General features: G+C 47.7%; 1 protein-coding gene across 1 annotated transcript; it reads right to left on the reverse strand.

Moving 5' to 3' along the window:
* Window positions 1-1,937: 1,937 nt before the first annotated feature.
* On the reverse strand, window positions 1,938-3,101 carry b3gnt5b (UDP-GlcNAc:betaGal beta-1,3-N-acetylglucosaminyltransferase 5b; the record flags this gene model as incomplete). Its single annotated transcript, XM_080011070.1, has 1 exon — window positions 1,938-3,101. One exon carries the CDS (start codon window positions 3,099-3,101, stop codon window positions 1,938-1,940), a length of 1,164 nt encoding a protein of 387 aa, XP_079867196.1.
* Between the last annotated feature and the right edge of the window lie 7,996 nt (window positions 3,102-11,097).

Raw genomic sequence — 11,097 nt, forward strand, 5'->3', positions numbered from 1 at the left:
ATAAACAGTTATAAAGCCCTTTTATGACATGACAAAATACCAAACAATTAAAAAGTTAAGAAACCTAAACGTCAGACTCGGTCGATTGTAATGGGCTGTTTTGTTCTTACTTCCTTTTTGGGGTCTCAAACGATTTAAAACTTAACAGATATAACTGCAAAAAAAAAAGAAAAAAATAAATACAAACAAAAATCCAAACATTGCGACCGAGCAGCGTCCTACGCTCGGGGCCTGTACTTTCTTTCACCATGTATAATGTTGCGTCTCGTGACACGGAGCCGGTTTTGGCTCTGACACCTACAGTGCAGACCTGCGTGACACTTATGACGGCGGACAAGAGCTCCCGAAGCTGCGTTGATGTTTACCAAGAAATATCAAATGGTTATTTTCAGTGCTAATAATTCCAAATGTGAGTAAAGAGAAAACTGCGTCTTTAATCACAGAGAAAGGTGTACGTGTACACCCCTTAGCAGTGTCGGAGCAATCGATGCAATTTCAGGGATGTTCGTTTGCATAGATGGGAAATAATGAACTTGCCAATACGTCGTGTTCAGCGTACGTCTTCTACGCTGAGGTCTCCATGAGCCCACATTCACAGTACGAGATTAGCTCTCAAAGGTGCAGTTTGCGGAATTCAGTGGCATCCAGTGGTGGTGTTGCAGATCGCCACTGACTCAATACCCTTCCCCATGGTGGTGCAACGCGGCGGCCTCCGTGGAGGAGAGACGGTGGCCGCGAAAAACCCCCCGATTGGCCCTCCCTGGAGCCAGTGTTTGGTTTGTCCGTTCTGGGCTACCGTAGAAGAAACATGGCGGTGCAACATGGCGGCCGCCGTGGAAGCGTACCCGCTCCCTATGTTGATATAAATGGCTCGTACTGAGGCGACGCCGACACGATTCTTATTTTCATGGGATTATACACCGATTAAAACATACTAGAGGTAGAGCTGGTCATCTAGTACTCTAAAGGTTGCTGGTTCGATCCCAGGCTCCTCCTGCTAGCATGCTGTAGTGTCCCCGAGCAAGACACTTAACCCCTAATTGCTCCCGATGGCTGCGTCCGTCGGTGTTTGAATAATTGTAAGTCGCTTTGGATAAAAGCGTCTGCTAAATGTAATGTAATACTGCTGAGTCTGTTTCACTGCACCTTGAGCGACACTGAGCACTGCCTCCAATCTTTCAACTGATCTGTAGGAAGCACTGAGGTAATGATCACATCATTTTTCTAATATTGTTACAGTAAATTCTTTGCGGACCAAGTTGCTTGATGGCTCGCTCACATGATTCAAGGGACCCTATATTGAGATTTAAATGATAAATATCACAGAAGTGACGAGTCACAATTCCAGTTTACACATCCATATAAATAAAGATGCTACAAACACGGCACAAATATGGAGGCTGTTACTGTTTGCAATGCATCATCATTTTGCGCAACACGGCCAAAATATGAACAAAATGCAAACCAACCAACACAACAGTACACAATCAGAATGGGCACGCTATGATTGTTATCCCTGCCCGTGAGACAAACCTGTAAAGGGACTTAACCGCAGCTGTGCAGGCCGCAAAGAAAAGTGCAATCACTGTAGAATCGGAAAATGCATGCTTCACCGTAGAATAACAGGCACTAGTAACCTCTGTGTACCGTCCCAGCCCAACGTCATTGCGTCATCAACAACCCACCAGAGCTCTATCTGAAGATAAAATGTAAAGGGTTCCTAATTTCGTCCAGTGTTATCCAGAAATGACCTTATTTCAAAGGTCTTTTTTGGCCAATGGGCTCGGGTCCTGCGACCCCGGTAAGCCTGTGCGTTAAAACTGCACAGCATACACGCATACGCATGACTACACGCATACGCACGCATACGCACGCATACGCACATACTCGCACACAAAAAAACACAAAGTCACACATTGGGAGCTCACATGGCGCCACTACAAAAAGGCTGCCTTGCAGGGGTACGTGTTGAAATGATAGGGTTGACAAAGAAGAGCTAGTTTCACTGCCGTGCAGTACAGCCTCCCGGCCAGTCCAGAGGTCCTCTGTTTGACCTGTGGATGTGTTGCTACCTTCCACAGGTGATAGATGTCCTCTATATGTCCATGGGAGGTCATCATCTGGTCATAGATACACAAGTGATAGGGTGCCTTGCCTTCCCCTGAGAAATACACATGCTCCTGTGGTGAGACACCCATGGCATTGGCGCATATCCCCATGAAAACGTCATCTATGTAGATGGAGGCATTTAGCGTGAGAGTGGCCTGGTAGATTTTGTCTGCCACATCCCTGGAAACCACATACCCTGCCCCCGCTGTGTAGTCAGGGTAGGACGACCACTGGTACATTTCGAAGGGCACGTAGTATTTGCTGTCCTTGCTTCGGATTGGCGGTGCCCCTCTGTGCACGTGACCTATCCAAAAGTCCATCACGCCCTTCCTGGCCATGTCCTGTAAGTAGTGAACCAGGTTGGGCATGTGGACAAAGATGTCATCGTCAGCTGTCATGATGAAGTCTGCGTGGGGACAGCGGATGTGGGCCCAATGAAACTGCATGATCAGTTTCAGAGTCAGGTTGTGAAAGGAGTCTACGAAGTCCTGCTGGATCAAATCCCCATTGAGGAGATCCTCACGGAGGAGCTCACCCTGGAGGCCCAACCCAGCCCTTTTATTCCATAAGAGCTGCTCTGGCTTGGTCATGGGTGCCCCTAGGACAAACACCACCTTGACAGTTACCCCAAGGGTATTGCGTATGTAGGTCTCATTACCCCAGGTGGATCTGATGGCCTTCCGCCGCTCTGTGTTCTCCGGGGAGGTTTTGACAAAGAGCAGGAGGAGGACATCCTGTCCTTTGCACTTATTGGGGTGGTCCAGCAGGTAAAGGAAGTTGCTAAAGCTCTGGGCCTCTTCTCGGGGGATGGTGAAGCTCTTGTTGATGAAGGTGTAGCGGTTGACCAGGTAGCGGTAAGAGTAGGATTTAACGTGGCTGACGACGCTGTTATCCAGCTGCTCCCAGCAGACCATCATCAGGGACAGCACCAGGCACGTGGTTATCAGCTGCACACACTGGCACTTGCGTATCCGACGGAAGTTCACAAACATCCTGGAATCTTCTCGCCCACAAATCCCTTTCCGACTCGAGTGTCTCTGTCAGGCCCTGGAGGCCCCGCGAGGAGCGCCGACGGCCGGCGTGGCGTGAGGGGGGCGACGGCGGAGGCCGGCAATCCTGCAGCGGTGACTTGGAGTCGGGCTCGGTGAGTCTTCCATCATATTCTGCGCCTGCGACGGAGCAGAGGCCCAGCGCGTCGGTGGGATTCAGAGGCTCCCCCAGGGAAGCGCCTCCATTGCGGCGAGCGCCGCTACCGACTCACGGTACGCACGGCATCGCTGGGGCTGAGAACACGTTTTGTTTCCAGCCGAGCCGTGGTCCCATGGTTCTGAAAGGGAACACAGTGCATGTTTACAGAGTGCATGTTTACATGCAGGATGTTACTCGAAAGTGGAGAGGAGATAAATAGGACCCCGTCATGTATAGCACTGAGAGCTGTGGTACTTTGCCCGTTTTGTTTTTTTTTGCCCGTTTTTTTTTTTTTTACCACAGGGGTGAAAACTTGTAAAGAATAGTATTGTTCAATGCATTATGCAAAACAGGAAGAGATTTCTTTGTTGAAAGATTTGTTTCCTACAATCCATTATAATTTTCTTTCTCTCAAGATCATACTATTCTTATGAAGACCTTAACACCTATACTCCAATTTAAATTCAACCTTTTTCCAGAATAGACACTTTGATGGAACAGCCACGACAATAAATGTATATTATTTAATGTACAATTCAGTTCACACTTGAAGTTGAGGTCACAACACAAGTAAGGGAATGTAAAAATAGAGGCGAATAGACCCGGACTCAAAGTTTGCCTACAACTTCTGTGAAATAACACGGGCACGCTGGAGTAATAACATTAGCTGAGAAGTCAAAAGTTGCCGTCCGCACTGAATGCAATAGCCAACACAGCAAATGCAGTTGTGTGAGCTTGTTCATAATGGAGGGGTTTAAGGTGCAGACCCATTGAAATAGCTGAGAGCCATGGAAAGCGTTTGGACACAATGGAGAGCATCAGAATAGCTCTGGAGCACAATGCAGAATGAGAATAGCCTGCTTCCGCCTGGACCTGGGCTCCAAACTAGGGGGGATCATGATGGGCCGGGGACCTGGGACTCCCAACGCACCCCGGGTGCTTTTTAAACATTATTAGATGGCCTGTAGCTAATGGGGTCATTGGCTTAGAAGCTCTCTCTCTCTCTCTCTCTCTCTCTCTCTCTCTCTCTCTCTCTGTCTGTCTGTCTGTCTCTCTTCATCTCCCATCCTCCCTCTTTGTTAGTTTGATGACCATAGAAAACAGTGCCTAACCAGAAGCAGAACTTTCAACACAGGACTGAATTGTGTGGAATTTATAATCTGAGCGTTCTCACAAAATGGTTTTGCAAACCTGGCTGTGTGAACAATGATATGGAAGATAGTGTCTCTGGTATGTGAGACCTGGAGGGGCAATAACGCCAAAGAACAAGCCTTGTATAATGGAAAACTTGTGCAATTTATGGTCTTATATGTTTATACATATATGGTCAATCATGGTTTTCCATTGTAGGTAATGATAGCATTATGGAATCCTGAAAGTGCCATGATGATAAATAAGTGAATAAAATAATATAACCATTTATATATATATATATATATATATATATATATAAGAAATAACAAGAGGAATACAAAATGGGTAGGAGGAGAGGTAGGAGGAAGGCAGGAGGAAGCCAGGAGGAAGCCAGGAGGAAAGCAGGAGGAAGGCAGGAGGAAGGCAGGAGGAAAGCAGGAGGAAGGCAGGAGGAAAGAAGGAGGAAGGTAGGATGAAGGTAGGAGGAAAGCAGGAGGAAGGCAGGAGGAAAGCAGGAGGAGGATAGGATGAAGGAAGGAGGAAAGCAGGAGGAAGGTAGGAGGAAGGCAGGAGAAAAATAGGATGAAAGCAGGAGGAAAGCAGGAGGAAGGTAGGAGGAAGGCAGGAGGAGGGTAGGATGAAGGAAGGAGGAAAGCAGGAGGAAGACAGGAGGAAGGCAGGAGGAAAGCAGGAGGAAGGCAGGAGGAAAACATGAGGAAGGCAGGAGGAAGGCAGGAGTAAAGCAGGAGGAAGGCAGGAGGAAGACAGGATGAAGGCAGGAGGAAGACAGGAGGAAGACAGGAAGAAGGCAGGAGGAAAGCAGGAGGAAGGCAGGAGGAAGGGTAGGAAGAGAGGTAGGAGGAAGGCGGGAGGAAGGCAGGAGGAAGCCAGGAGGAAAGCAGGAGGAAGGCAGGAGGAAGGCAGGGGGAAAGCAGGAGGAAGGCAGGAGGAAAGCAGGATGAAGGCAGGAAGAAAGCAGGAGGAAGGCAGGAGGAAAGAAGGAGGAAGGTAGGATGAAGGTAGGAGGAAAGCAGGAGGAAGGCAGGAGGAAAGCAGGAGGAGGATAGGATGAAGGAAGGAGGAAAGCAGGAGGAAGGTAGGAGGAAGGCAGGAGAAAAATAGGATGAAAGCAGGAGGAAAGCAGGAGGAAGGCAGGAGGAAGGCAGGAGGAAGGCAGGAGGAGGGTAGGACGAAGGTAGGAGGAAAGCAGGAGGAAGACAGGGGGAAGACAGGAGGAAAGCAGGAGGAAGGCAGGAGGAAGGCGGGAGGAAGGCAGGAGGAAAGAAGGAGGAGGGTAGGATGAAGGAAGGAGGAAAGCAGGAGGAAGGTAGGAGGAAGGCAGGAGAAAAATAGGATGAAAGCAGGAGGAAAGCAGGAGGAAGGTAGGAGGAAGGCAGGAGGAGGGTAGGATGAAGGAAGGAGGAAAGCAGGAGGAAGACAGGAGGAAGGCAGGAGGAAAGCAGGAGGAAGGCAGGAGGAAGACACTAGGAAGGCAGGAGGAAGACATGAGGAAGACACGAGGAAGGCAGGAGGAAGGCAGGAGGAAGGCAGGAGTAAAGCAGGAGGAAGGCAGGAGGAAGACAGGATGAAGGCAGGAGGAAGACAGGAGGAAGACAGGAAGAAGGCAGGAGGAAAGCAGGAGGAAAGGTAGGAAGAGAGGTAGGAGGAAGGCAGGAGGAAGGCAGGAGGAAGGCAGGAGGAAGGCAGGAGGAAAGCAGGAGGAAGGCAGGAGGAAAGCAGGATGAAGGCAGGAGGAAAGCAGGAGGAAGGCAGGAGGAAAGAAGGAGGAAGGTAGGATGAAGGTAGGAGGAAAGCAGGAGGAAGGCAGGAGGAAAGCAGGAGGAGGATAGGATGAAGGAAGGAGGAAAGCAGGAGGAAGGCAGGAGAAAAATAGGATGAAAGCAGGAGGAAAGCAGGAGGAAGGCAGGAGGAAGGTAGGAGGAAGGCAGGAGGAGGGTAGGACGAAGGTAGGAGGAAAGCAGGAGGAAGACAGGAGGAAGACAGGAGGAAAGCAGGAGGAAGGCAGGAGGAAGGCGGGAGGAAGGAAGGAGGAAAGAAGGAGGAGGATAGGATGAAGGAAGGAGGAAAGCAGGAGGAAGGTAGGAGGAAGGCAGGAGAAAAATAGGATGAAAGCAGGAGGAAAGCAGGAGGAAGGTAGGAGGAAGGTAGGAGGAAGGCAGGAGGAGGGTAGGACGAAGGTAGGAGGAAAGCAGGAGGAAGGTAGAAGGAAGGCAGGAGGAGGGTAGGATGAAGGAAGGAGGAAAGCAGGAGGAAGACAGGAGGAAGGCGGGAGGAAAGCAGGAGGAAGGCAGGAGGAAGACACTAGGAAGGCATGAGGAAGACATGAGGAAGACAGGAGGAAGGCAGGAGGAAGGCAGGAGGAAGGCAGGAGGAAGACAGGAGGAAGGCAGGAGGAAGACAGGAGGAAGACAGGAAGAAGGCAGGAGGAAAGCAGGAGGAAAGCAGGAAGAAGGCAGGAGGAGGCCAGGAGGAAAGTAAGATGAAAGCAGGAGGAAGACAGGAGGAAGACACTAGGAAGGCAGGAGGAAGACAGGAGGAAAGTAGGATGAAAGCAGGAGAAAGACAGGAGGAAGGCGGGAGGAAAGCAGGAGGAAGGCAGGAGGAAGACACTAGGAAGGCAGGAGGAAGACATGAGGAAGACACAAGGAAGGCAGGAGGAAGGCAGGAGTAAAGCAGGAGGAAGGCAGGAGGAAGACAGGAGGAAGGCAGGAGGAAGACAGGAGGAAGACAGGAAGAAGGCAGGAGGAAAGCAGGAGGAAGGCAGGAGGAAGGCAGGAGGAAAGCAGGAGGAAAGTAAGAAGAAAGCCGGAGGAAGACAGGAAGAAGGCAGGAGGAGGCCAGGAGGAAAGTAAGATGAAAGCAGGAGGAAGGCAGGAGGAAGGCAGGAGGAAAGCAGGAGGAAAGTAAGATGAAAGCAGGAGGAAGACAGGAGGAAGACACTAGGAAGGCAGGAGGAAGACGGGAGGAAAGTAGGATGAAAGCAGGAGGAAGACAGGAGGAAGACACTAGGAAGGCAGGAGGAAAGTAGGATGAAGGCAGGAGGAAGGCAGGAGGAAAGCATTGGGTACCGGATAATAAATGGATATTTGCTGTCATATTTGGCGTAAAAAATAAGTGTTTCTTTGCCCAGGTGAGCTGGTACATACATTCATAAACATTACATCACTCACCGTACCTTGAAAGTGAGTGTCAAGGCACGGCGAGCGCAGATTTGCTCCCCCATCGCCCCCTCTCCATGCGTAATGCACAGATTCTGCTCCTAATTTGTTTTAGTTTTTCTCTTAAAAAAAATACAAATAAAATAAAATTTGGGGTCAGATAAGAGTACTGTTCAAGTACCATCGGTAAGCAGTATCGGTAAGAGTAATAGTACCATAAAAATCGTGATGATACCCATCCCTACTCGATCAGCGCACGGAGGGCCGTGTTCGCATCCGAGTCTGGACGCGGACAATTCACACATTTAGAAATATATTTATGATATTTATGTTTATTGTCATTATCCTGTTGTGGTAATACACACTCACTGACAAAAACAAAACAAAAAAACACTTTTTTTTTTTTTTCTCAACCATGTCAGTGTGTATGGCTGTTGTCCTGTTTCAGATACTACCCGAAAAATACCAAGAATGACAATTTAAAAAAAGGGCAGAGCAATAACAATGAATAAATAAATTTTTACAACATATATGGAAATAGATAAAGAAATATATTTAGAAATAAATGACCAAATAAATGTTAAAATACATTAAAAAATTAATAAAAAAATGTATGTGGAAAAAATAAAGTAGTAATCAATTCTGATTCACACCAATTTGTATTTCTATATTAACTTTTAGCTTTATCAATCTTTTTCTGTAAATATTTTCCAATAGTTTTTTTTATTCCTCTTTATATTTCCACATGTATTTATTATTGTATTCATTTATTTCTCGATGTGGCACTTTCAGCATTCCATATAGCACCACTTTGAATAGTTAATGAATAGTCGCTCATTGATCGCAAGCGAGGAAAGAACATTTTAATATCAGAATGTATTACAGTGGGATGGGCAACAAAGTGAATACAACGGTGATGCGCCACGGTAAACGTCCATTCGGAAATCTGTGTTAAACCATAACGACCTTAAAATAAGTCAAAGCCAAGAGTACATTTCCGACAGAATTGTAAATTCCTATAGTGTGGACTTTAGACACAACGACAGGCCTTTAATGAGTCAGCAGGAAGGATGCATCACAGTCCTCCTCCCTCATGTGACTGAGTCCCGTCTGAGACACCAGGTAAATAGAGGAATTACTTGTTTTAACGCTTCTCTGGCTCTCAGCTTTAGGTAAATAACACAGTGTTTAATTACTTCTTCTTCTTCTTCTTCTTCTTCTTCTTCTTCTTCTCCTTCTCCTTCTCCTTCCTCTTTTCTTTTCTATTAAACTTTCTCATCCATTCAAACGACTCTCGCCACGCCCGCGGCGCTCGTGTGCAAGCGGGAAGACTTCCTTTCCAATACACGACTGATTCCAAACGAGATTGAGAGAGAGAGGGAGAGAGAAAGAAAGACAGAGAGAGAGAGAGAGAAAGACATAGAGAGAGAGAGAGAGCGAGAGAGAGAAACACCCCAATTGAACCCTCCTTTGTTTACAGCAGACGACAGCGAATCTAGACACAATATCACAATGATAGCAGAGGTACCAGACCCTATGTACCTTCCACTCTTTATCTGGCCAGTTAATCGACTACACTGTACTGAATGTCTATCTCATCATTACGATTTTACTTCTTTTCGTTTTTTTTTTTTGTTTTTTTGGACGGCGGCGTGAACGCACACCTGGTTCCACGTCCGGAACGCCTCGACTTGTGCTGCTGTCGCGGCCCGACCGACCGTGAGGTACTGATTGCCTGCAGACTATTTGACATGGAGGGTGTTGCCTCCCCATCACATCCTGCAAACAGGTTCATCTGCTGTTTGCACTCTCTCTGGCCAAACACGAGCCCTCCAAACTGGTCCCGAAAAAGCCTCCCAGTGTTGTTCCTGACTTCACTTCTCTCACTGTTTCACTCTCTCTCTCTCTCTCTCTCTCCATTCGGATCTAAAAGGAGCCCTGCGAGAGTGAAGCATCCCGCCGGTGTATTTCCAAAGTCACATGTTGTTGTACCCTTATTAATAGATATGTTAACGGGAACACACACACACACACACATATAACAAGCACAACTCACCAGGAAATGGCCCGAGCTCTTTAACGGTCTCCTGTAATAGATCCACTGCTCCACTCCAGCACCACTTCATGAATCCTCTGGTGTTTGTATCGGTGTCTCTGTGTGTGAATGTGTCATTTCGTGTGAGGGTTCCTCTCCCCAGCACTGTGTGAGCGTGCGTGTGTGTGAGCGTGCGTGTGTGTGTGAGCGTGTGTGTGTGAGCGTGCGTGTGTGTGAGCGTGCGTGTGTGTGAGCGTGCGTGTGTGTGTGAGCGTGCGTGTGTGTGCGTGCGTGTGTGTGTGAGCGTGCGTGTGTGTGTGTGCGTGATTGTGAGTACGCTGCTGTCATAATACTGGTTGCCTTGGCTCTCCCCCCCCCCCCCCTAGTTCTCTCTCTCACTGGGAGTGGATGGTAAGTGTAGAACAGGAAGCAAAAGATTAAAGGAAGTTCTCTCTCTCTCTCTCGTTCCCTCAGCGGGAGGAGGAGCAGGACCGCCTCCTGTCTTTTGCTACTCCCCAGCTGGGGCCGGTTTGAGGCAGTGAGCAAGAAAGCCGCCCACTACACCTACGCTCTCTGGCAGGGGCACACGGGGCGTGAGTCATGCTGTATGTAAAGGTGTAGTTCTACATATTTTGATGGAGTTCACACCAACCCACGAGGAGTCTTCCCTCAACTTTTTTGGAAGTCGATGTACCGACATTACTCTCGACACAAAGGATTCTTGTTCTCTATCACGTCCCTGCTGTTGTAATGTTACGTTTACGTTTCTCTGACAAAGCTGTAGCACTTGTTCATGTTTAGAATTTTAGAACATTTTGAAACAGTAAACACCCCCCCCAAAAAATCGCCGCGTCGGCCAGTTGTCAACGGGGCTGAGGTCAGGGCCAGGTATGCACAGCAAGAAAAAAAACAAAACAACCACTTGCATCCAGTCGCTGAGAGGACTAAGCCACGATTAGACCATTTCTTACCGTCAGTCAAAAGTATGTGGCCTTTTTGACACAAGGGAAAACCGCAAAGCTTGTCAGCAAATACTACTATTACAAGTCTGTAGTAAATAGAACTGTGCGCTATTAATCATATAGATTTGTGCTGGTGGCACATTAACTTGTTGCACTTCTGCACAACCCCCCACAGAATAATTTATTTCAAGCAAAATAAGCTTGAGTTGTGATTTCACGTATAATTTTTTATAATATTTTTATTAAATCTCCCAGCATCTCGCTAATGGGTTCTGGATCAATAAATGAGAAAATAATGTCCCCTGTGAAGGTACAATTCCTTACAATACAGCATTTACTTATTAATAAAACATGGCTGCGTTAATATTCCCACGGTTCGATTCCTTAATGCCCGTGTCCTGGATGGAAAAAAAAAAAAAGAAATAATAATCGGCACCGTCACATAGAAGCTCACGGGAGACAACGGAAAAGGAAAGAATAACACTTTAAT

Source organism: Zeus faber (assembly GCF_960531495.2).
Source record: "Zeus faber genome assembly, chromosome: 12".
Classification (NCBI taxonomy): domain Eukaryota; kingdom Metazoa; phylum Chordata; class Actinopteri; order Zeiformes; family Zeidae; genus Zeus; species Zeus faber.